Source organism: Callorhinus ursinus, unplaced genomic scaffold (genome assembly GCF_003265705.2).
Source record: "Callorhinus ursinus isolate GAN/ISIS: 27379988/994484 unplaced genomic scaffold, GSC_fseal_2.0 scaffold49, whole genome shotgun sequence".
Taxonomy (NCBI): domain Eukaryota; kingdom Metazoa; phylum Chordata; class Mammalia; order Carnivora; family Otariidae; genus Callorhinus; species Callorhinus ursinus.
In genome coordinates this window covers 9,149,891-9,175,882 of record NW_027397111.1, presented here as the reverse complement: position 1 = coordinate 9,175,882, position 25,992 = coordinate 9,149,891, and the positions used below count along the sequence as shown (strand labels likewise).

The 25,992-nt window shown below is 39.2% G+C and overlaps 3 protein-coding genes across 3 annotated transcripts; 2 read left to right on the top strand and 1 right to left on the bottom strand.

Moving 5' to 3' along the window:
* The first annotated feature begins 5,752 nt into the window (after positions 1-5,752).
* LOC112806251 (olfactory receptor 5P4-like) lies at positions 5,753-7,637 on the top strand. The gene is made up of 2 exons (XM_073883009.1): positions 5,753-5,769; positions 6,902-7,637. Exons 1-2 carry the CDS (start codon positions 5,753-5,755, stop codon positions 7,635-7,637), a joined length of 753 nt encoding a protein of 250 aa, XP_073739110.1.
* A 7,325-nt stretch (positions 7,638-14,962) lies between these two features.
* On the top strand, positions 14,963-15,907 carry LOC112840706 (olfactory receptor 5P4). Its single transcript, XM_025894130.1, has one exon. The coding sequence runs from the start codon at positions 14,969-14,971 to the stop codon at positions 15,905-15,907; it is 939 nt and encodes a 312-aa protein (XP_025749915.1). The 5' UTR covers positions 14,963-14,968.
* Positions 15,908-24,698: 8,791 nt separating this feature from the next.
* On the bottom strand, positions 24,699-25,705 carry LOC141370888 (olfactory receptor 10T2-like). Its single transcript, XM_073883008.1, is given in 2 exon segments — positions 24,699-25,406; positions 25,409-25,705. Coding segments are annotated over 2 exon segments (1,005 nt in total).
* Between the last annotated feature and the right edge of the window lie 287 nt (positions 25,706-25,992).

Sequence of the window (25,992 nt, the reverse complement as noted above, 5' to 3'; positions counted from 1 at the left end):
CACAGACATGTCATAGGATCTTGCTTTTTCCTTCAGTTTAGGAGAAGACATTTCCCTTAAGTTCTCGTATCAACGTATTCAACACATATCACACTTATCAGTGTTAGCAACACACTCTTTCCCAACACGAAGCTGATCATTACAAGTTTTTAATCTAATCTCTTGAAAGTGTAAACTATGACCCCTTGATGCTAAAATCTTTATTGGGAGATTGTATAAGGTTCTGGAATACTAAATTTCTATAAGGCCAGGTCCCCCAGCTTCCCAGAGTTCCAGGGATTGTAATAACTGTACATCGTAGTTACTTGCAGAAAGGGATATATTCAAGTGTTGCTTGGCATGGTAGTATAAAATCAATTTTTCAACCAGGAGACTGTAAAATCTTTTGGAAGGAAAAAATGTCTCTCTTGGGAATTTTAGACCAAATTCTGTACCAAATATGCATGTGGGGTTCAAATTTTACTGTCTTCCTCTTCTGTAGAACTTCAAGTTGAGAAAATAGCATCACAATTTATCCTGAGCCAGTGATATAGAAGGAAGCTAGCAGAAATAGAGAACAAAGCTTATTTGGGAGAAATACTCTCAACCCAGGCTAAACAAGAGTAACACGGACAAAACCCCACTAAAAAAAGATGTGCTCAAAATTTGAAATTACAAAAGTGCAAATGCAAAAACAAACAGAAATAGACAAGAGTACGTCAGCAGACACATCAAAGAGCAGATTTAGACCATCAAGAACTTTAGGTTCTAATAGACATTATAAAATATTGGTTAATATTTTGAAGAAACAGAAGAATAAGAAAACTCAGAAGGCTTTTTGTTTTAGAAAAGAGCACAGAAATTTGAAAAAATAAACAGTCTAGAAATAAAAAATATACTCAGAAAAAAACAGATTAAATAGTAGATTATACATAACTGAAGAGAATTAATGAGCTGGAATATAGCCCTTAAGAATTACCCAGAATCTCTCTCTCTCTCTCTCTCTCACACACACACACACACACACACACATTTATATATACACGCACAGATGCAAAGAATGAAGAAGTGCAACTTGGCAGTATCTATCAGAATTTAAATTGGGCAAAGCTTTTGCCCCAGTAATTCCACTTCTTAGAGTATATCCAAAAGAACTACTGGTATATGAGCACAATGAAGCATTGGCAGGGTACAGCTAAATAAATACTAATTAATACTTGGAATACCCATGGATCTTTACAGAGAATGAAGGAGATTAATACATACAAGGAATTATCTAAAAAATGTTTTTTGAGTAAAAGAAAGCAATTTCAGAACAACACAAATGGTAACATCATTTATGAAAAACCGTATGGCAATCAGGAACAAGGAAGAGATTCTTGGTTATCCAAAGGGAGTATTGGGATAGAGATAAATATGAGGTAGGGAAAGGAAGAAGTGTCTTCGTTAATCTCATCTCTGTCTATTTCAGGAGTCCGGCATTTGGTGGGGAGATCTATGTGGTAAGTGGGAAATGCCAATGCTGAATTAGATCATGGGTCAGTTTTACACAGAGAAAAGCACACCCTGGCTCTTCTTGCAACTCCTTGAGGTGTGACGAACCATGAATATGGTTCATTTCTTAAACACTGTGTTTAAGGACAGTGTTTAAGAGAGTAATTCTAGGCACCTTGTCATGGCTACTTCTTAGCAATAGATGACCAAAGGATAGCCCACATTAATTGTGTTGGTCCAAATCAAATTTCAAAACTAATTAGATGTTTGCCATTGTAATACCTATACACAAATAATGAGAAGAATAAATGAAGCCCCTGAGACCTTAGTGAATATCTCAGCCAGCATAATGGTGCAGGCAGACCTAAAGGCACCTAATTTTCTCAATCTCCTTGGATTTTCTCCCACTGGATTTTCAGTGAGATGTTAACAAACCTGTGCATATCTGATGCAGAGGTCAATGTTTTGTATTCTAGACAGACCTAAATCCTGCATAAATGAGCCCTGCCCTACAGAGATGATTCCTAGAATTTGTCCCTATCATAATATTTGACCAACAGGTAACATTCATTCTTTGTTATTGATTTATAAATGTCCTTTGCATTTCTAGTAGAAGCTAATAGTTGCTCATTTGAAGTAGATTCTCATTTATGGATTATTTGTTTACTATCATCCATTGCTAGGTGTATTAAAAGGCACCATCTCACTTAACACAGCAACCATCTGAGTTAAATATTATTATCTTAATTTTAAAAATAAGGATATTGAGTCTCAAAAGGGTTATGTAACTTTTTCAAGATCATCTGTCTCATAAGTGGCAGGCCTTAAATTTATCCCCGGAGCTTTTGGTTCTGAAATCTTATTTTATTTTGATTGCAGCAACTGTACATCGTGTTTTCCATATCATACTGGCACCCACATCCTATTTTGAACTCATTTGAGTCTTTCATGTATATATTTTCTTTAAAAAAATATATAAGATTTGGGGCACCTGGGTGGCTCAGTCATTAAGCGTCTGCCTTCAGGTCAGGTCATGATCCCAGGGTCCTGGGATCGAGCCCCACAGCGGGTTCCATGCTCGGCAGGAAGCCTGCTTCTCCCTCTCCCACTCCCCCTGCTGGTGTTCCCTCTCTCCCTATGTCTCTCTCTGTCAAATAAAGAAATAAAATCTTTTAAAAAAAGAATAAAAATAAAAAAATATAAGATTTGTTTTAGATTTGTGTCTTTTAAACTTCTGACACAATCCTAGGAGTAGTTAATGAAGCTAGAGATTAAGCATGCTTACAATACTGTATCAAATTAATTCACATGAAAATTTGATCAAATCACATTGGTTTAATCATCACTGCAAAGGGTACAGTTTTTCATAGTAAGATTGACTAAGAATAGGGTACTGATAGTTATTTACTTGTATATTTTGTAAAAAAAAAATTCTATTGTTGAGGGCTTTTTTAAGTAGCAAATACTCCATTTGGAAATTCAGGGGACTATACAGGGTCAACTGTGTTCCTTTCAAAAACAATTACATTTCTTCTCTCTCAAGTAGCAGACTTCTGATATTCGATAATACTTCCAAAGTATTATTTAATATTTGGTAATATTTTTTATTTGATAGTACTTGCTGATTCTTTTCATTGTTTGGTACTTGCTTTTTCAGTGGTCTGGCTTATTTCTTGTGGGGATGCAGGGGTGCTGGGATACTGGGATGACCTCAAAACTAGAGGTAGCTGCAGGTTAGTTCATTTTCCCTTAAAAAAAAAAAACCCTATGGTGGTATCATCTTCCCATTTCCTTTGACTCAGCTACAAATTCCCCTCTAACCTACCAAGTATTTCCCTATTCTGTCCACTATGCTCAATCTTTACCACTGCCATCCAAGCCAGCACCACACGGCACCTGGACTACTACAATATACTGAAGGGTCTTCCTGTTCATTCTCTTCACTCCTCTACAAGTTAGTCCCCTTAAAGTAGCCAGAGTTATCTTATCATTATGTAAATTAGATCGTGACATTCTCTTCAAAAATTTGCACTGTCTTCCCATTGCACTTAGAATAATGGTTAAACTCATTATGACTTACAAAGCCATAGGTGATCTGGCTTCCGCCTAGCTCTTGAGTTAATCTTGTATCACTCTCCCCACCCCATGGGCTTGGCTGTTCTTCAAAAGTGCAAAGCTATCACTTCAGGGCCCTTGCAGTTAAGTTCCCACTGCGATGCTCTTCCACTCTACCTTAGCATGGTTGGTTTGCTTGTATCATTTATGCATCATTTAAAATATCTCTTCCATAGAGAGGTTCCTCCTGGCCAATTTAAAGATTTCATTTATGTATTTATCTGAGAGACAGAAAGAGAGACAGCGTGAGTGGGAGGAGGGGCAGAGGGGGCGGGAGAAAGGCAGAATCTCAAGCAGACTCCGCGCTGAGCATGGAGCCCAACACGGGCTCCATCCCACGACCCCAAGATCATGACCTGAGCTGAAACCAAGAGTCAGACACTTAACTGACTGAGCCACCCAGGCACCCTCTGATGAATTGTAAATGAGCCAACAAAACACTATCAAATCACCTTATTTTAACTTTGCGCATAGCACTTATCATTGTTGGTAATTATCTTGCTCATTTACTTTTCTTTTTTCCTTTCTTTTTGAACTGTCTGCCCTCCACAGTAGAATGTATGACACATGAGGGCGTGTCTCTGTGTTATTTAGCAGAAACTCACAAGTACCTAGAAGTGTCTGATAAATGGAAAGTGCTCGATAAATATTTTTAAATGAAAAAATTATTTGTGCCTTTTAGATATTTTCCCAGATACAGTGAATCAAGTATGCATTCTGATATTTGATTTTCTTCATTGGACAATTGCCTGGATGCTATGTATTATTCAACTGTACTCATCCATTAGGGAAAGAAATATAAGGTCTAGTTTCAAGCTTAGTTATCAATAATGTGTGTGATAGTAATAAAATTTTCTAATCGCTGTAGGCTACAATTTACCCACTCCTTATCAGAGATGAGGTTGGAATAGAAGGACAAGCGAGTGAATGTACTAAGACAATATAGTATAATGGGGCATCTGTGGAGGCTCGCTTGAGGTTTGTGGTCACAGCTTAAATGAGACCAGTCAATGCATTTGCACATTTTTCCCCAGACACAGTTTGGTCTAAGAGTGTAGGTGTAGAGTAAGCTGAAAATTGCATTTAGCCAGAAGTCACTTTTGTTAGGTGAGAACAAAAAAGAAGAGCAACAAGGAAATGGAGGTGCAACCATGGGAATGATTATAATGATGGTTTATGGGATACTCAGAGAGTAAATTATGAGGAGATATGTGGGGAGGGCTTGAGAGCCTCAGTTTCAACACTCCAACGTATCCAACCCTTCCCTCCAGGGCCTGCACAAGGTCCTGGGGCGCCTGGGTGGCTTAGTCGGTTAAGCATCTGCCTTCGGCTCAGGTCATGATCCCAGGGTCCTGGGATCGAGCCTCACTTCAGGTTCCCTGCTCCACGGGAAGTCTGCTTCTCCCTCTCCCACTCCCCCTGCCTGTGTTTCCTCTCTCACTGTGTCTGTCTCTGTCAAATAAATAAATAAAATCTTTAAAAAAAAAAAAGGCACAAGGTCCTTAGTTGTGGAGATTGGTGAAGGTCCAGACAGTAGCAGTTCTTTTTTTTTTTTTTTTTAAGATTTTATTTATTTATTTATTTGTCAGAGAGAGAGAGAGAGAGAGAGAGAGCAAAAGTGAGCACAAACGGGGGGAGCGGCAGGCAGAGGGAGAAGCAGGCTCCCCACTGAGCAAGGAGACTGGTACGATTTGGAACTTGATCCCAGGACCCTGGGATCATGACCTGAGCTGAAGGCAGATGCTTAAACGACTGAGCCACCCAGGTGTCCCTAGACCGTTGCAGTTCTGCTTTTTAGCTTATTGTGCTGATTATCAACTGTCACACCATTTTTAGTTGGTTGAGATTTCCTTTTACATGAAAGCTCACTTCTGCCTTCTGAACGTGTTTTTCAATATTTAAGTTAGCAGTTTATCCAAGTATTTCGTTGAGAATGTTTTAGGATACTTCATGTTGACAGTATTGCTTAAAATGAAAGTCTGCTTTAATTTTAATTTTTGCATTCTTATGATTAAACCCACTCATTAATTTTGTTGGGTGAAATGATCTTTGATATTCCTTACGTTTATGTATTACTGTCTTGCACTCACACAGCTAGCATAATATAAGCATGGAAGCATTGTGTCCACATAGTCTTTATATGTGATTCATATATGATTAGGAAATGTATCTTTTTGTTAGGTCTGTATAGTACCTGAAGTACAATTAATAATCCAAAGTGTATGTATTTCTCATGCTGTTCTCAGGATTAAACCCTACACACAGCTTCCATTTATAGCCAATCTGTAATTATATTAACCAGGTAAAGTGATGTTATGCTCTTCTAAAAAATCAACCCTGGAAACTCAGTGTAGCCTAACACAGCATAGATTTATTTTTTCACTTCTAGTATATTTCCAGTTATTCTCTGTTTTCCACATTCCTTCAAATCCCAGGCTGGTGGGAGGTACCACTATCTTCTAGTTGTATCATGTAGAATATATCACTGTGGAAGAAGAAGAGAAAGCTGTCCAGTGGTAATTTAATTTGATCTAGAAGAGACATACGGCATTTCCTCATTTAGCCTGTTGGCATGTAGTGTTCACAGTGTCACTTAACCACAAAGGGGCTGGGAAGTGTGGTCTCCCAGGTGAACAAGATAAGAGCAAATTGGATATTGCTAAACACTAGCTTAAGGTCAATCACTTTGACTTTTCTGGTTCTCATCAGATTTAAGTGTTCATTCAACAACCTGAACTAATCTAATGATGAAATGTGTTAACTGTGCTCTGATCTGGGTCACTGATCTCTTTGTATCTTTGGCCTTAAAGTAATGGACATTAATATTCTCAAATCATGCATAATGTAAATATGTTTGCAAACATTTTGTAGAGTGTAAGCATTAGACAAAAGGGATCTATGTTTTGATTTTTTAAAAGTTTATTTATTTAATTTCTAATCCAGTGTGGGGCTCAACTGCACGCCCCCGAAATCAAGAGCCTCATGCTCTTCTGACTGAGCCAGCCAGGCGTCCCTGTTTTGATTTTTTTAATAGGGTGAATAGTAAAGTAAATATGTTACCTATGAGATCATTTAATTTATTCTTAATACACACTGGTTTTTATTTCAATACAATTTTATTTCAATTACAAATAAGATGGAAACTGAAAACCACACAATGGTGACAGAGTTCATTATTTTGGGGTTAACAGAGGATCCTACACTTTGTTCCATCTTCTTTGTGGTTTTTCTAGGAATCTATGTTGCTACCATATTGGGCAATAGCAGCATAATCATGTTAATCCACAGAAGCCCTCAACTTCACACCCCTCAGTCGTTTAGCTTTTGTGGATATGGAGTATTTGACCTCGGTCACACCCATCATGATTGTAAGTTTCCTAAGAGAGAGAACTACTACCCCTGTGGCAGGCTGCATAGCTCAGCTTGGCCCTGATGTTGTGTTTGGAACGGCTGAGTGCTTCCTGCTGGCTGCCATGGCCTGTGATCGCTATGTGGCCGTCTGCTCTCCTCCACCTCTCTACTCTACACTCATGTCTTCCAGAGTCTGCATCATCCTGTTGGCTGCTTCCTATCTGGGAGGATGTGTGGATGCTTTATCATTTACTGGCTGTTTATTGAGTTTGACTTTCTGTGGACCAAACAAAATCAACCATTTCTTCTGTGACCTCCCACCATTAGTGAAGCTTTCTCGTAGCCATATTTATGTTGCTGAAATATCTCCTGCCATCTTAGCTGGGTCAATCACTGTAATCACACTGTTTATCATACATGTTTCATATCTATACATCCTGCACTCGGTCCTAAATGTGCACTCCCCTGACGGAAGACACAAGGCCTTCTCTACTTGTACTTCTCACCCCAGTGCGGTCACTTTGTTTTATGCGACAGTCACATTTGTCTATGTCATACTGAAGTCAGGTCACTCATCTGACCATATTAAAGTGGTATCTGTGTTCTACACAGTGGTGATCCCCATGATGAACCCCTTGATCTACAGTCTGAGAAACAAAAAGGGGAAAGAGGCCATGAGAAAATTGATGGCTAGCTAGAAGACATTGGTTATTTTGAAAGAAATTCAATGTGATTCCAGAAACTGGAAAATGATAGTTTCCAGAATATGTGTAATAGATGTTTATGTTTTCCAATAGCCTTATCACTTTATGCAAAGAACTATCTTAAACACCCAATGCCATTATGTTAACTAATGCCAACTTTAATTTATAATTTTCTAGAGTCACAAAATATTTCATGAAATTCTGCTGGGTTCAAATTAAATGTGTACATGTCAGGGTTAGGAGACTTTTTTTCTCCCCTTTGTTCATTGTTTACAGTCCATGATTAGAGTGTTTTCTTTTTCTTCTATTAGGTTCTATATTTTTAAAATATCGTCGTGTAAATTAACATCTTAGAAAGCCTCAAGTACTCAGTGGAAATGCAATTGATGGTAGTGTTACCAGTCTAGGTCACTTTCTCAGGAAGACTTGAAGATTTGGCCTTTTTTTTTTTTTTATTTGACAGAGGGAGAGAGATAGTGAGAACGAGAGCACAAGCAGGGGGAGGGGCAGAGGAAGAGAGAGAAGCAGGCTCCCCGCTGAGCAAGGAGCCCGCCTGGGACTCCACCCCAGGACCTGGGATCATGACTTGAGCCCAGGCAGGCGCTTAACCAACTGAGCCACCCGGGCACCCTGACTTGGCCTGTCTTATACAGGGTTATCATAATCTTTTGAAATTTGAAATAGTTATGCTGGAGTCTTGAAAAATTTTATTCCCACCTAGAATAAGACAGACCAAAAGAATTTATTCCATAGTTTTGTTACCAAGACGACTTAATCCAGGTAACAAAGAAGGAACTCTGAAGGCTGAGTCTTTGAGAGCTCCTTTGAGAATTCCCAGTAGGTATTCATATTTCTCAAAGGTTTGTCTGCAAACACTTGTCTTTGAACCTTTGCTGACAAGCCTTTGAATAGTAGGAAAAACTACCGGGGAGTGGTGCTGTGGAGGGGGCTACGGCACAGTGGAGCTTTCTTTCAGCAAGACGGTTGGTATTCCCAGGGTACAAAATTATGGATTAAGACATCCAGGCTGCTGCAGGCACGGAATATACCTGCCATCCTTCTTTGTAATATCTCCCAAGGTGTTCATTGCCACCACTCTGTCACGGCTTTATTTTAGGTGTTTATGGTTGAGCCTGGATAGTTTTCAGCCTCCTTAATTACCTCCCTGCCTCCAGAACCGTCCCCATGACTTCTGATTAACCATGTTTGAAGAGTAAAATATGGTTTTCCAATTATTACAAAAGTGGTGTGTGTCAAATGAGTCCTAGAGCAAGAGTAGATTCTAATTCTCCCCAATTCAATGTTCCTGGCATATAAATTGGTGAAAGTATATCTCTTTGCAAATAGGGATATAAAGACAGCCTACAAAAGGAGCTAGCTTAAAGAAGTCCTGGTAACTCAGCTCTCTGGTGGATGAAGTTATTTATCCACAGTTTTTTAAAAAAGATAACACCAGAGGGGCGCCTGGGTGGCTCAGTCGGTTAAGCGGCTGCCTTCGGCTCGGGTCATGACCTTGGGGTCCTGGGATCCAGCCCCACGTCCGGCTCCCTGCTCAGTGGAGAGCCTGCTTCTCCCTCTCCTTCTGCCTGCCTCTCTGCCTACTTGTGCTCACTCTCTATCTGTCAAATAAATAAATAAAATCTTTAAAAAAAATTAAAAATTAAAATTAAAAAAAAAAGATAACACCAGAGAATCCCAGGCTAGTCACCAGGTTTTACAATGAAGTAATCAGGCAGTATTCCCTCTCACCTCCCTGGATCTCTTATGTTCCACATTTAAAAAATATATATTTATCAGCCACTTGTATATCTTCTTTTGTGTAATGTCTCTTCAAGTCCTTTGCCAATTTTGTTCTCATATTGTACTTTTCTTATTGATTTGTTCTTACTATAATCTGTCTATAAATCCTTTGTCAGATTTGTACATTTTAAAGTTACACTCCCATTCTGGTTTGCCTTGTCACTCTCTTAATTGTATCTTTTGTTGAACAAATGTTTTTAATTTTAATGAAGTCTAATTTAACAATATTTTCTTTATTTTTAGTGCTTTAGCAACAAGTTCAAGAAATCTTTACCCAATCCAAGATTATAATGATATTCTCTCATATATTCTTCTCGAGGCTTTATACTTTTGAAACTCAGTGTTGGGCTATAATTTTAAATATTTTGTTTTGCCTATGAATTCAAAAAGGCAAAGCCCACACCTCTATTTACTGTGAGAATGTGTGGGACTATGTGATTTTGCTTATATTACCAGTTCTTCCTCCAAGGCTGCTTTCTAGGTAAAATCCTTAGAGTATAAGAGAAGGGAATTTTTGGGTGAAAGGATTTCTTTTTTGCACTTGGGTTTCTTCTAGATTTCTGTCTGTCCAGGCAGTTCACACTGTCATCCAAGGATTGACGAATTCCTTCTTTCCCCTTCAAGGTCTCTCAGTATAATCAGGCCAGACTATGCACTTGCCCTCAGGTATGCAACTTGCCATAGTTCTCTGCTCACAGGGAAACACAGGGAAATAATCCCATTTACAATAACACCAAAAGGAATAAAATAACCTAGGAATAAATTTAACGAAGCAGGTGAAAGACTTGTATACTGAAAATTACAAAATATTGATAAAAGAAATTAAACAAGACTCAAGCAAATGTAAAAACACCCTGGGTCCTTGGATTGGAAGGCTTGCTAAAATATCCATACTACCCAAAGTAGATTCAGTGCATCCCTACCAAAATCTCAATAGATTTTATTATAGAAATAGGAAAAATAACTCTAAAATTCATATGGAGTCACAAAGGGCCCCCAAACAGCCAAAATAATCTTTTTTTTTTTTTAGTGTAAGAATGTCACATTTCCTTATTTTTATTTTTTCTTTCTAATTTTTTATTGTTATGTTAATCACCATACATTACATCATTAGTTTTTGATGTAGTGTTCCATGATTCATTGTTTGTGCATAACACCCAGTGCTCCACGCAGAATGTGCCCTCTTTAATACCCATCACCAGGCTAACCCATCCCTCCACGCCCCTCCCCTCTAGAACCCTCAGTTTGTTTTTCAGAGTCCATCGTCTCTCATGCTTCGTCTCCCCCAGCCAAAATAATCTTAAGAAGGAAGAACAAAGCTGTAGGCATCACATTTCCTGATTCAAATAATATTGCAAAGCTACAGTAATTAAAAGAGTATGGTACTGACATAAAGACAGACATATAGAGCAATGAATAGAATAGAGAGCCAAAAATAAACACATGCATGTACAAATAATTTTCGACAAGAGCACCAAGAATACACAGTGAGGAAAGGATAGATAGTCCCATCAATAAATGGTGTTGGGAGAACTGGATATCCACATGCAAAAGAATGAAATTGAACTCTTACCTTACACTACACACAAGAATCAACACAAAATGTATTAAAGACTTAAATGTAAGAACTAAAAGTGCAAGAAGAAAACCCCTGGAAGAAAACACAGGAGAAAGGCTTCATGTCGTTGGTCTTGGCAATAAATTTTTTTGGTATGACATCAAAATCACAGGCAACAAAAACAAAAATAGATAAGTTGGACAACATCAAACTAAAAAACCTCTGCCCCGCAATGAAAACAATCACCAAAGTGAAAAGGCAACTACAGAATAAGAGAAAATATTTGTAAACCATGTATCTGATAAGAGGTTAGGTTCCAAAATATATAAGGAACAACTCAATAAAAACAATAGCAAAAACACTAATAACTCGATTTAAAAAATGGCCTAAAGACCTGAACAGACATTTCTTCAAAGAAGACATAAAAATGTAAAAATGGCCAAGAGGTACAAGGAAAGACGCTCCACATCACTAATCATCATGTAGATGCAAATCAAAACCACGATGAGATATCACCTCATATGTGCCAAGATGGTTATTATAAAAAAATACAAAAGACAAGTGTAGGTGAGGATGTGAAGAAGGAGCAAACTTTTGTACATTGTTTGGGGAATGCAAAATGGTCTATGGAGGTTACTCATAGAACTACCATATCATCCAGTAATCCCACCTGTAGATATTAATCTAAAAAAAAAAGACAATGAGCAATTATTTACACTAGTACCTACATAAGTAAAGGTGTAATAAGTGCAGAACACATCTCGGGGCTCTCTGAAACTATTCACTGTGAGACTATGACATAGTCCAAGGTGTCAGAGGATGCTTCAATGGTGAAATAAATTTAAACCTGAGACCTAAGGTAACTAGGAATTAGTCTTCCAATGGAAGGGGGTAGAGTGATGAATACAATCATAAGATGGTTTGTAGTTAGGTAAAGATAGAGATGTAGGAGTACCTATTTATCTTTAGGTCATAGTGTAATATCTGATACATAGAAAGATTTTCTAGAAATTGTTTAACACTAATTCAACAAACAAACAAAATATTTAGTGCCTCCTATATTCCCAGCACTACACCATTAAAGAGGATACAAAAATAATTAGTCATACACACTGCACTTTCACACCCGGGAAACAACAAAATCTTCCAACTATAATGGGTACTAACCAAGCGGTGTGAACAAAATTTGGGGAGAAGTACAGGAATGAAGGGAATTTAATTCTCCCAGATATGATCTGGAATGTTTTTGTGGAATTGATGGCTCCCTATTTGTGTCATTCATCAGCCACAGCTGGGCTTCCTTAAAACCTAAAGGAACAGTATCTTTCTAGGACAAGGAGTCTCACAGCATGTCCATTTCCTAATTTGCTGGATTTGAGGTATTTGAGCTGTTAGATCTTTCTAATGTGGATTATCAGGATTAGCTTTGTTCTGAAGACTATTGATTGATGGGCTCAGTCCCAGAAGCAAAGGAACCTGACTTTCAACCTTAGAGAATGTTGTGCTGTGTGGCCAAGGTTCAAGAATACAGCCAGAGTCGACTGTGGCCATGTATCTTTGACAACCTGCCAGTCTATGTGGCAGTTGTGGATGGCAGAGTCCTAAGGAAAACGTTAGTGTGAGCTTCATTGTTTTATTAGAAAGCTTACATGTTGGTGGATCAAAATTGACAAAGGGAAGAGGGAAGAGCATGTGTGTGAGAAATACCTGCCACCAACAAGCCTGGTGTGTATGTCAAGTGTCCTAGGACAGATCCATACTACATGTGAAAAATACATATGATTTTTTTAAATGTACATCATTTACATTGCAATTCCAGTGGATTCATGTTTGTAAATTAAACTGTACTAGCAAACCCAAATTATTGCTAAACATAGGTGACATGAAAACCTCGACCACTGAATATAGCCACACTTCAGAAATGCCACAAATTGTCACAGCCATATTAGTCATGTTGATCTAATAATCAACTTCAATGATAGTAAAATGTTATAATTATTTTCAATGTAAATTGAAATGTTTAATTTTTTCATTTAATTAAAAAAGAAAATGGAACCTCAGAGTATGTATTTCATTCATACACTTTTATGTAATCATGTTTACATGTAATTTCTCTGTCCCAATAGATGTGCACATGTAATTTCTCTATCCCAGTGGATTCTCAATGTAGTTTTCCAAAACAAATAAACTAATTAATTTGTAATTACAAGTGAAGTAAGTGATTTGGGCCTTATCTCAAATGACACAAGCCTCACTTAAATATGGCTCTGCTGTTCAGTGACAATTCCTTGGAGCCTATCCCTACTGTTGCAGTGGATGTGTCGCTAATTTATCCTTGCTCTTTTTTAAGGACACAGAAATATTTGATTCTCTTATATGTACAAGAAGTTACAAGTCGATTATTTTGAGTAAATTATTAGTAACTGAGCATTTATTTGTTGCGTACACAGTGCTTGGTCTTTTCATCCACATCATATCATTTTTAACACAAGAATCACATGAGGTATGTATCATTATTTCCTTTTTACAGGTAAGGAAACAGAAGATCAACAACTTCTTGTAACATGCCTCTGATTCCATAGACAGTGAGAGGTAGAGCTAGAAACCGATTCCAAGTTTGCGTGGCTGCAAAGTCCGAGGTATTTCTGCACACCCCTTTGCCTTCCCTGCTGGCACTCATATCCAACTTTGAAAACGTTTGTGTCTTTCAGCCATTTATTTTTTTCTCAAAAAATTTATTTCAGGTTGAGGCTTTGTCTCATTAAAAATGCCAGAATGTGAGGATTCAGACACATAACCCTAGTACTGTTCATACTGTAGGACGTCATTGCCATGATTAACATATAACATTGAGTAAAATGTGCATGGTTGCTGACAGTTATATATGTATTTTTTTCTTAATTCTTCTTCAGATAGAAGCTCTTCAGGAAAAAGCAGATTATTCAACATATTTTGGTCTTTAAACCAGAAGAGCCATGGAAATGACTGAATGTAACTTAATATATTCTCCCCTGTCCTTGATCATGTGCTCTAATTTGAACTAAGGGAATATTATTCTGAAATGCTAATCTTTCTTTCAGTCCAATTCCCTAGCCTTCCTAGCTGGCTACTTGCATCCATACCTCTCTAACTACCCTCTCCCCCCATCACCATCATATGCTCTTACTTCCCATTTCCCTATAGTTGCTTAATAGAACTGATGAGACCAAAACTTACTAATGCAATTCCCCAAATGCTTCATTTCAGTTCACTTTCCAATTAATCCCAGTCCATAAAAATACCTGGACTCTTCTTACTGCTTCATGCAATCTCAGAAGGATGAAAAAGTATGGTGTAAGAGATAAGTCCTGGAAAATTTTGCAAAATATCCAGGATTTAGCTCGTAACAAGGGCAAAAATTCTATTTGGCCCTTTCATCTTGGACATAGACACTTTCCAGCCCCTGGTATCAATTATAACTAAGGATGTAATTTTTTCATTCCAGGAAAAGGATCAAGTAAGAAAGAGATGTCGAAGTTCCATATTGTTTGTCCAATAATTGGATAAATGTTGATAGTATTTACTAAAAAAGAGAATACTGGGGCAGAGGCACATTTGGGATGGGGGTGGAAAACAAAGAGCTGGCCTTTCCATGATCATTTTGGTGATTTACAGTTTATGTTACTACAATCGGTATTGGTGTAATACCCTTTTATGTATTTCTGGTACACACGGGGAAGACTTGCTCTATGGTATACAAATAGGGGTAAAATAGCTGACTTCTAAGATCACTGAGTCTTCAATTTTAATATTTTCATGGAATTTGAAAAAATTCATGTGCACAAAGTACTCTATGAGTGAGGCAGAGTTACCATTTAAAAATTGTAATTGTACGGTTCTGTTTAGATATCTACATTAAGTGTGGGGTAATTTCAACCAGTGTAACCTCCTCTGGTTCTGATTTCAATAGGCACCATTAAATGGATAGATGGAGACTGAAAACCATACAACAGTGACAGAGTTCATTATTCTGGGATTAACAGATAACCCCACACTATGTGCCATCTTCTTTGTGATTTTCCTGGGAGTTTATATAGTTACCATAGTGGGAAATATCAGTATAATCATCTTAATCCGAAGCAGCCCACAGCTCCACAACCAGATGTACCTTTTCCTCAGCCATTTGGCCTTCGTGGACATCGGGTATTCCACGTCAGTCACGCCAGTCATGCTCATGAGTTTCTTAAGAGAGAGAACGACCATCCCTGTCACGGGCTGTATAGCCCAGCTTGGCTCTGACGTCACCTTTGGGACTACAGAGTGCTTCCTGCTGGCTACCATGGCCTATGATCGCTATGTGGCCATCTGCTCTCCCTTGCTCTACTCCACCCAGATGTCCCCAGTGGTCTGCTTCCTCCTACTGGGGGCTTCCTACCTGGGTGGATGCATGAATGCTTCATCATTTACGGGCTGTTTGATGAATCTATCCTTCTGTGGACCAAATAAAATCAACCATTTTTTCTGTGACCTCTTTCCACTCTTGAAGCTTTCTTGTGGCCATGTTTATATTGCTGAAATATCTCCCGCCATCTCTTCTGCATCTGTCCTCATAAGCACACTGTTTACCATAATTGTGTCCTACGGCTACATCCTCCACTCAATCCTGAATATGCGCTCTACTGAGGGGAGGAAGAAGGCCTTCTCTACCTGTACTTCCCACCTCACTGCAGTCACTTTGTTTTATGGGACAGTTTTGTTTGTTTATGTGATGCCCAAGTCGAGTTATTCAGCGGATCAGGTCAAAGTGGCATCAGTGATCTATACAGTGGTGGTCCCCATGTTGAACCCCCTCATCTACAGCCTGAGAAACAAGGAGGTGAAAGAGGCCATGAGAAAACTAATGGCTAAAACGTATTGGTTCTTCTGAATTACATCAGATATGAATCCATAAATAACAAACCAATGATTTGAGGAAACATTTGTGCTGGATACTTTGATGATATTTATCATTAACTTTATCACTTTGATAGTGAAGAACTCCTATAAATATAAAAAGCCAATGTTTACTTCCATATGGAAAGTGAAATATATCATTAACATGGAAATCTACTTCATTCAAATTAAATATGAACTTTTCAAGGTAAGAATACCTTTGCAAAATAGTACCATTCATCAGCTGTGAGTCCTATTTAAATAAAGAAAGTTATTTCCATCAAAGATCAAACTTAATTGAATTCCATCTTGTTAAATAACATTTTGGAAAAAAACTTGTCCCCAGCAGATGTGTAATAAATGGTAATATTGACAAGTAAGGCTGTTCATGTCACTTCCTTTAAAGGTACTGTCCTGCCTTTGTCAATGGATATTTAAACTTTTGGAAGCATTGATGTTAGTGTCTCCAAAAAGCTTCTATTTTCACTTTATTTAAGCCAGAGCAAAGATCATGATTCCTCTGTGTGGCCTTTAAGAGAGCCAAACCAGATAACACTCACAATCCCCTTGGGTGATCTTATCTTCTCCCCTGAGTTCAGCTGCCACCTGTGTGGTGACAGAATCCCTACACACCCTTCCTTGGAGCACAGATGAACTTCTCCACTGGCCTTTCCCACAAGACTCTCAAACTCAGGGCACCCTGACTTGAATTTATCATACTTTTTTTTTTAAAAGATTTATTTATTTATTTTGAGAGCGTGAGAATGAGAGAGAGAGAGACAGAGACAAAGAGAGCACATGAGAGGGGGGAGGGCCAGAGGGAGAAGTAGGTTCCTCGCCGAGCAGGGAGCCCGAAGCGGGACTCGATCCCGGGACTCCAGGATCATGACCTGAGCTGAAGGCAGTCGCTTAACCAACTGAGCCACCCAGGCGCCCGAATTTATCATACTTCTTAACAAAACTATTCCTTCTCCTCTGGTCCTTTCTCAATAAGTGACATCTCTTTGTAAGGCCTCGTACTGAAGAGATTTGGGGTGACCATCACACCCATCAAAATAGTCTACCTCCCTCCACCCCGTTCCTTCTGTCAGATGGAAGACATGTTGCGTACTGACACTTCCTTATCTAAGTCTCTCCTTTCTAGGCACTTAAAGACTCTCCAGTTGATGGTAAGTCCATGCAGAGATTTTTCCTTTGTATTTCCACTCTAAGGGCTTCAGTAATCCAATCACCCAGATGTAAGTGGTGTGGTGTGGCACTGTTACCTCTTTTATTGCAGAGAATACACATTGGCACCTGTTTTTTCCCTCCCAAATTCTAAATCAACTGAGGAAATGGCAAAAAGAGAAGGCAGAAGAAGGTGTTCTGAATCCCAGAACGTGACACTCTCCTTCTCTGTCCCTGGCAGTACTGGAAATACTCAGGTCTCCCCAGTGAGACTGGGTCTTTCCCCATCTGTTTACAGCACGGCCAAGAGTAGCCCAGAGCACTGAGGGCAAGCTCGCTCCCAAGAGAAACAGGGAAGAGGAAAGGTTGGGATTGCTCTTCGGGGTTGAATTGTGTCCCTCCAAAATTCATGTGTTGTAGTCCTAACCACCAGTATCTCAGAATGTGACCTTATCTGGGAATAGATACAGATATACAGATGTTACAGATGTAATTAGTTAAGATAAAGTCATATTGGAGTAGAATGGGCTTCTAATCCACTATTGACTAGTATCCTCGTTCAAAAAAAAAAAAAAAGAATTTGCATACAGACAACACACAGGGAGAACCTCATGTGAAATATACAGAGAAATGGGTTATGCTTCTACAAGCCAAGAAACTCCAAAGATTGCCCACAAATCATCAGAAACTAAGTGAGAGAGCTAGAACAGATCTCACAGCCCTCGGAAGGAACCAAGCCTGCTGACACCTTGATCTTGGACTCCCAGCCTCCGGAACTGTGAGACAATCAATTTTTGTTCTTTAAGCCACTCAGTTTGTGGTACTTTGTTATAGCCGCTCTCACAAGCTAATACAACTACATATCTCGTTTTCCCCTCCAAACATACCACCAGCTAATTTACTACTTCTAGGGAAGGAGGGAGTGAAGGCTAAGAAAGGTGTGTTATGCTAATAGATATCTCTTCCAAAGATGGATAGAGAATAATAGGAATGGGAAAAAGCATTTTCCCCAAAGAGCACATCAAAAAATAAGGATGAAGAATATCCCTGTGGGAACAATCAAAAACTCCTTTTGTAAGAATTTTTTTTTAGAAGTTTCCTGATAACTGTAGATGGTAGATTGCTACCTAGAAGACAGAAATATGAACAGGGAGAAAATTTTAAAGATCCTGAGCTGTTGTTAAAAGATTTTTAGTCTATATAAATTTCAGGAAAATGTTCTTCTTCTGGAGTGGATTGGGACTTAGGAAGTCACTGACATTCCTCATATTCTGTGAACCCTAGCTGTAGCAGAGTATTGGAGAAGACTGAAGGCAAAGCAGTGACAGGTAATTTCTTGGGGGTGAGGAAATCATTGAACACTGTGATTGGGATGGTGGTTATACAAGTGTTTACATTTGTCAAAAGTCATCTACCTATATATTTAAATCGTGTGTATGTAAATTATACTTCAATAAAGTTGCTATTCTAGAAGATTCTACAAGAGAGTACTTTCTCATTTTAATCTGAGGCTACGGGCAGTGGCGACAGGATTACCATCTACCTACCAATGTAGGCCAACTCTATTTCTTAATTATTTCTCAAAGCTGTTCCCCCAGCTGTTGTACCTCTTTAGTTTCCCAGATATTTATTCTTTTTGGTGCCTTTCATTCCTTTCTTCAGCACTATGCCTATACCAGCATTGACATTCTTTCTGCTTAAAAAAAATTCTATTATTTCTTCTTTTACTACGTTTGCTGGTGATGAATTTTAAGTTTGGGGTGGGTTGGTTTGTTTTTGGTCATAAAGAGTCTTTGCAGTACCTTCATTTTTTTTCACTTTTTAAATGTTTTTATTTTGAAATAATTATAAATTTAAGGAGCTGCAAAATAGTACAAAAAGGTCCTTGTGTACCCTTTATGCAGTTTCACCCAGGGGTTACTAAAGCACCATATCAAAACCAAGAATTGGACACTGAGACAATGGACTAGTGTAGTTCTGTGCACTTTCATTCTTGAAGATAACTCTTTTGGGTAGAATTCTAGGTTACCGGTTACAAATCTTGGAGCACTTTTAAGATGCAATTGTTGGGGCGCCTGGGTGGCTCAGTTGGTTGAGCAACTGCCTTCGGCTCAGGTCATGATCCTGGAGTCCCACATCGGGCTCCCTGCTCGGCAGGGGGTCTGCTTCTCTCTCTGACCTTCTTCCCTCTCCTGTTCTCTACCATCCTCTCTCTCTCTCAATAGATAAATAAAAATCTTAAAAAAAATGGGAACCCCTTAAAAAAAAAGATGCAATTGTTTTCTTGTTTCTATCATTTCTCTCAAAAACTCAGCTAGCAGTCTTCCTCCCTCTTCCCTCCTCTTTTTCAAAAGGAGTGTGTCTTGTATTTCCCCCTTGTTGGGGAAATCATCAAAAAGACATGACTGCCCATTGACCCAAAAGCTAGACCCAGGCATTCAGTGGCTCCTAGACGCCTCCCCTGTCCTTGGAATGTTCCTTTTGTCTTCCCTACTCCCTGAGACTGCTCCAAGGACACAGCTATGAGACAGTAACTGGTATTGAAAACACCTGCACGGTCTGCCTGGCTGCACCCAGTTAAAGCCTCTTTACAAGCTTTGAAGGTTTGGCTGGTGAGTGTGGGGATCCATTTGCCATTTTGCTGTCACCCAAGACAAGCCTTGAATGTAAGTTCCCTTTGCTAAACCGCCACCTTCCAACCTGGAGTGGCCGCCTCATTTTTTTTATTTCTCCCTGCCCTGTATGTAAGGGGGCTGGTTTCAAATCATACCCGGGAAACTCCCAGGAGAAGGTTGAAAACCAACATCCCAGAAGCTTTTAACATTTGCTTTTGGCTTCCTGTGGTCTTGTTATGATTTCTCAAAGTGTGATTGTTCTTATACTTACCATGTTTGGAAGGTGCAGGGCTTCTTGAATTTGTAGCTCATGGTCTTTCATGTTTGGAATATTATCACTGAATATTTCTTCAGAAATTTCTTCTACTTTTTGCTTGGACTTCAATTGCACATGTGTTAAATCTTTCCACAGTTTCCTGTATAGCTCACACTTTTTGTATTTTTTTCTCCATCCGGTAACATGTTTGTTCTCCACTGACCTACCATTCAGTTTACTATTCCTCTTTTCTGCTGTGTCCAATCTACTACAAATTCGTCTGCTGAATTCCTAATTTATTTTCCGTTTCTAAGATTTAAACTTGCTTCTTTGTTTTTTAAAAAAATGTTTTTGTGGGCGCCTGGGTGGCTCAGTTGGTTAAGCGACTGCCTTCGGCTCAGGTCATGATCCTGGAGTCCTGGGATCGAGTCCCGCATCGGGCTCCCTGCTCGGCGGGGAGTCTGCTTCTCCCTCTGACCCTCCCCCCCTCATGTACTCTCTCTCTCTCATTCTCACTCTCTCAAAATAAGTGGATAAATCTTTAAAAAAAATTTTTTTAAACGTTTTTGTATTTAGTTCTCTGGTGTGATTCTTCATTTTATTCCCCTGTTTTTCTTAGACATATTTTTAATATTTATTTTGAAGTACGTGGTTATTATGCATTTGGTCCTGGCATATTATTGGCATACTTTGTCCTTTTTTTTTTGAATGATGGGCAATATAGATAAAAAGTTGTAGAGGCTCTAGATGAGATTATCTTCCTCCAAAATGTATTCAATTTTCTTTTAGAAGGCAGATAGAGCACTGGATTAATCTCTTTGAAGAAATGGAATTTTAGCCTCAGAGGGGTCATTCATATAACAAAACAATTCCGTGTCTCCTTGTACAGTATAACTCCTAAACTTGCCTTCTGGTAAAATAGTGGTGTTATTTCCAGGGTAGGTTAGGTGCTGTGCTTTGCTGGGGATGATCTATTTCTGGTTTGGCCTTATTTCTTGGATGTAGTAATTACCCCTAAGATCTAGTCTTTCAGGACTCCCAAGTAGAAGCAAAAGGTGTTAGGGGTCTCCTCTACCTTAGCCTATCAAACCAGCACTGCGAAATGCCAGAATCTGCTAAGATCTTCAGCCTCCCCGAGGCAGATGACCACCTGGTGTTCTGATATCTCACCAGCCCACGTGCAACTTGAAAGTCGGCAAATTCCTTAAAGAGAATTTACACATGGGATTTCAGGCTCACATCCCCACAGTGTTTCCTCTCTAGGATCTTGACCATACAAATCTTAGCTGCCTTGGCATCTCCGACCTCAAACTTCTTGTACTCACCCTGCCCCATTGCCAAAACCCCCAGGCTTTGGCTTTTTGCTCAGTCTCTGTTCCTGTTGATATTGTTTGGCAAATGCATTCATTTGTGAGGCTCAAGGAAGGACTTACTGAGGAAATGACATTAAACTGAAGCATAAAGGAAAATAGGAGTAAGGCAATTATTGCTAGCTGGAAATGCAGTTGCAGAAACAGGTGGGTGAAAGGAGAAATGTGGGAGGTTGAACTAATTATCCTTAGCTCAAAGTACAGGGTCGGGTACACAGCAGGCATTCGACAAATATCTGCTGGTTAAACATTAATTCTAATTCAGTGAATATTTGGTCTCTTTAGTCCTCACACTAGATTATGAACTGAGGAAACAAAGTTGAATATATCATGTGCTTTTCTTTCAAGAAGTTCACAACGAAATGTTTCTTAAAAATACAATCGTTTCCATTCAAATGGCAAGAATAAAGTGCTTGTTGCCATTTTTTTAAACTTTAAAAATTTTTAAGGTTTTTAAATTTGTTACTGTATATATTTTAGGTGTACAACATGATTTTTGACATACATATACATGGTGAAATGATTAATGCAGTCAAGCTAATTAACATACCCATCTCCTCACATAGTTACCTTTTCGGGTGTGGTGAAAACAACTGAAATTTACTTTCTTAGCAAATTTCCAGCATAAACTACACCATGAACTACACATTTTGTGCTGTACTTTAGATCTCTAGAACATATCCATTCTACATAACTGCAACTTTGTACTCTGACCGATGTCTCCCCATTTCTGCACCCTTCCCAGCCCCGGTAACTACTGTCTTTCTGCTTCTAGATTCTACTTTTTTAGATTCCACATATAAATGAGATCAGGCAGTATTTTTCTTTGCCTCATTTTACTTAGCATAATGTCTACAGTATCCATGTTATTGCAAATGGCAAGATTTCCTTCTTTTCTATGGCTACATAATATTCCACAATGTATAAATACCACATCTGTTGACATGATTGTATGGTTTTTATCTTTCGTTCTGTTAATGTGGTCTATCACGTTGATTGGTTTGCATATGTTAAAACGAACTTGCATCCCAGGAGTATATCCCAGTTAGTCAAAATTGAGATTTAACAATGAGATGAAAAAGTTTAAATGATTATATGAGGAAATAGAGACTTTCACGTGTGAAATGGAATAGTGAAGTTCGTGAGGTGGCTGGTCAGAGAACTCTACCCAAATTTTAATTCAGTGTTAAAGAATGGGATCCGGAGGGCGCCTGGGTGGCTCAGTTGGTTAAGCGACTGCCTTCGGCTCAGATCATGATCCTGGAGTCCTGGGATCGAGTCCCGCATCGGGCTCCCTGCTCAGCAGGGAGTCTGCTTCTCCCTCTGACCCTATCCCCTCTCATGTGCTCTCTCTTTCTCATGCTCTCTCTCAAATAAATAAATAAAATCTTTAAAAAAAAAATGGGATCCGGAGACCCAGCAGGCTCTGACACCACCTATAATCAATGAAACTGTGATTTGAATCCCAGTTACAAGCACTTTAGGAGCTCTCCTCACCTGCATTCACTCTAGTACAACCTCATGCTTCCTCTCTTGAGATTCTTCTTTGCAGGGTTTTCTCCCAAGATGCTTTGCTGCCATTCTGGAATCTTCACTCCACCCATCAACTTTACATGGGGTTGGTTTACTACCTCTTCATTTTAACTAAACCTTGTTGTCTGAGAAGGGCACAATTGCTTCTCGGCTCTGTTGAAAGGAAGTTGCTCATTTCCCTATGCTACAGGCACCAGACACAATGTTGATATTCTCCTAGCTTCTTACTATATTTCTAAGTCATTTGTTTGCATATTTATGATAAAACATTTTCTTCATTGACACCAGTCTTATCCAGCAATATACAGTTGACCCTTGAACGATGCAGGGGTTAGGGGCACTGACCTCTGCATAGTCAAAAACCACATATAACTTTTGACTACCTCAAAAACTTAATTGGGGCGCCTGGGTGGCTCAGTCGGTAAAGTGTCTGACTCCCACTTAGGTCATGATCTCAGGGCCTGGGATCCAGACCCACTCGGAGCCCCACAAGGGACTCCACACTCCTCACTCAGCGGGGAGTCTGCTTCTCTCTTTCCCTCTCCCTCTGACCCCCACCCCCCCCACCCCCGTGTGCATGCACATGCTCTCTCTCTCTCAAATAAATAAATCTTTTTTTAAAAAGTCAATTAACACATATTTTGTATGTTATATGTATTATATACTGTATTCTTACAAAAAAGTAAGGTAGAGAATAGAAAATGTTAAAATCATAAGGGAAGAAAATACATTTACAGTACTGTACTATATTTATTGAAAAAATCCCCATATAAGTGGACCCATGCAATTCAAACCCATGTTGTTCAAGGGTGAACTGCACTATTGTCCTCAGAGTCTTTTGCAGACAACCCAGTTTCTTCTCATTTTTTTAGCAAATTGCTACCAGCCTCTTGATTTTTTTCCCTCCTCTGTCCCTCAGTCCTCTAGCATTGGCAACTTCACACCATGTGGCTGTGCCTAGACAGTGTGACCTCAAAATTCCTAGACTCCTTGCAGCATTTAACATCTTCCGCAATCCACCTGAGAACCTTACTACAATGGCCTCAGTTAGATTCTTCAGTTTTATATATAGCACCTTTCACTTCTGTGATTTTCATAAATGAGGAGCTTTGATTTTTAAGCTCTAAGTCAAATAGCATTTGAATTATTTGCTTTTTGAGGACTCAAAAAGTTAATTGTGAAACCATCTAACCTATTCCTTTGCTGGGAAATAGAAAGAATAGCTCTTTGACTTTTCTATATTATTCATAAAATCTGGTATGTTAAAAATGTCTCTTCTGCAGTAATTTTCATCAGTTTATTTTTCCAGAAATTCACCCATTCCCATCTAGTTTCCTTATTTCTTTGAATAGAGCTGAACAAGGTCATTCGTAAAATTCCTTGAAGTTTCTCTGTATTGTGGCCTTTCATTCATTTCAACTCTAAGACTTTGTAGTTTCTCCTTTTCTCATTAAGTAAATTAGTGATTTTCCTTCTCTCTTGTTGGCTCACTCTCCCTCTCTCATTTTTCTCCTTTTCCATTTCAGTGTAATTTTTTCCTTCTTCCAAAGGCAACAAAGGTTATGAAAATAGTTTTCCAAACTCTTTGTCAATATGTTTACTACATACATATGTGCATGTGCATATATGCATGTATATGTTATATGTACATATATGTGTAATAACATTTTTAAATATTTTTCTCATTTAAAAATATCTTAAAACTACACCTGGGTTTGTAGAAGGAAAGAAGTGCGACCAGGGTATATCAGGTAATTAAAATGCACTTTAATTGCTTTATACACAAAGTGATGATTTTATTGGAAATACTCTATTTTTACCACTTTATCAGCCGTCTGCACATTTTTAAGCATCTGGTGTCCTTTTATTCACCATCTGTGGAATGAGTGTATCTGTCTTGCCTAGTACCTTCCTCAGGGCCATCTGCATCTCTTTGTTTCTGAGACTGTACACGATGGGGCTCAGCAGAGGTGTCAGCACTGTATATGTGACAGCCATCAGCATGTCCTCACGCAACGAGTCCCTGTCCCTGGGCCTCAGGTAGACAAAGCCAGCAAATCCGTAGTGTATGCACACCACAGTGAGCTGGGAGGAGCAAGTGGAGAAGGCCTTATACCTCCCCTGGGCAGAGGGCATCTTCACAACTGTGGACACAATGAAGACATAGGACATCGTGATGAAGACAAAGCTGCCCACCAACACAAAGGCAGAGAGCACAAAAATAGCCCTTTCCTGACGGGAGGTGTGGTCACAGGCAAGGCAGACCACAGGTGAGATGTCACAGAAGAAGTGCTGGATGATGTTGGAGTCACAGAAAGACAAGTTGAATACAATGATGACGACGCACAGGGAAACCAGGAACCCAACCATCCAAGAGGCCATGATGAACTGAGAGCAGATCTTATGGGTCATCAAGATGGGGTAGTGCAGTGGGTTGTGAATGGCAGTATAATGGTCATAGGACATGGCAGCCATGATGAAGCAGTTATTGGCTGCCGAACCAAAGAAGAAAAACATCTGTGTGGCACACTCAGGAAGAGAAATGGAAGAGAAATGGTCTTGCTGTCAGAAAGCAGGTCCACTAACATGCAGGGGATGATTGCCATAGTGGTACAGTTTCCTGAAAAGGACAGGCCACAGAGGAAAAAGTACATGGGGGTATGAAGGCTGTGACTGAGTTTGATGGTCACCACTATGGAAACATTTGCAGCTAGGATGGTCACATGGGAGAAGAAAATCATCACAAAGAGAAGACCCTGCAAGTCTGGGAAACTGGAAAACCCCCACAGAAGGAATGTGCTCACTGTGGTATGATTGCCAAGGAATGTGCTCACTGTGGTATGATTGCCCATCATTAAATAGACTCAGTAAATTTCTCCCACAGATGTTGACATTCTTGAGGTCAAGACTCAAGATTATAAAAAGCACTGAGGTCACCTGGCTGTTAATCAAGGGCTCCTGGGCAATGACAAGACAGCTCTTCATGAGAGAGCCTAAGAAATGGGAGTTAAAAGCACCTGGCTGAATTTGAGGTCAGAGTGATGAGGAGAAAGATTCTAGTAGAAGAATCTGCATAAATGCCCTAGAGTAGGCAGAAATATATTCTGGAAACCCCTTCATTTATCACCCTTTTCTGTCT

Excerpts from the sequence above, each read along its gene's own strand:
- LOC112840706 (XM_025894130.1), top strand. The coding sequence starts at position 14,969 with ATGGAGACTGAAAACCATACAACAGTGACAGAGTTCATTATTCTGGGA.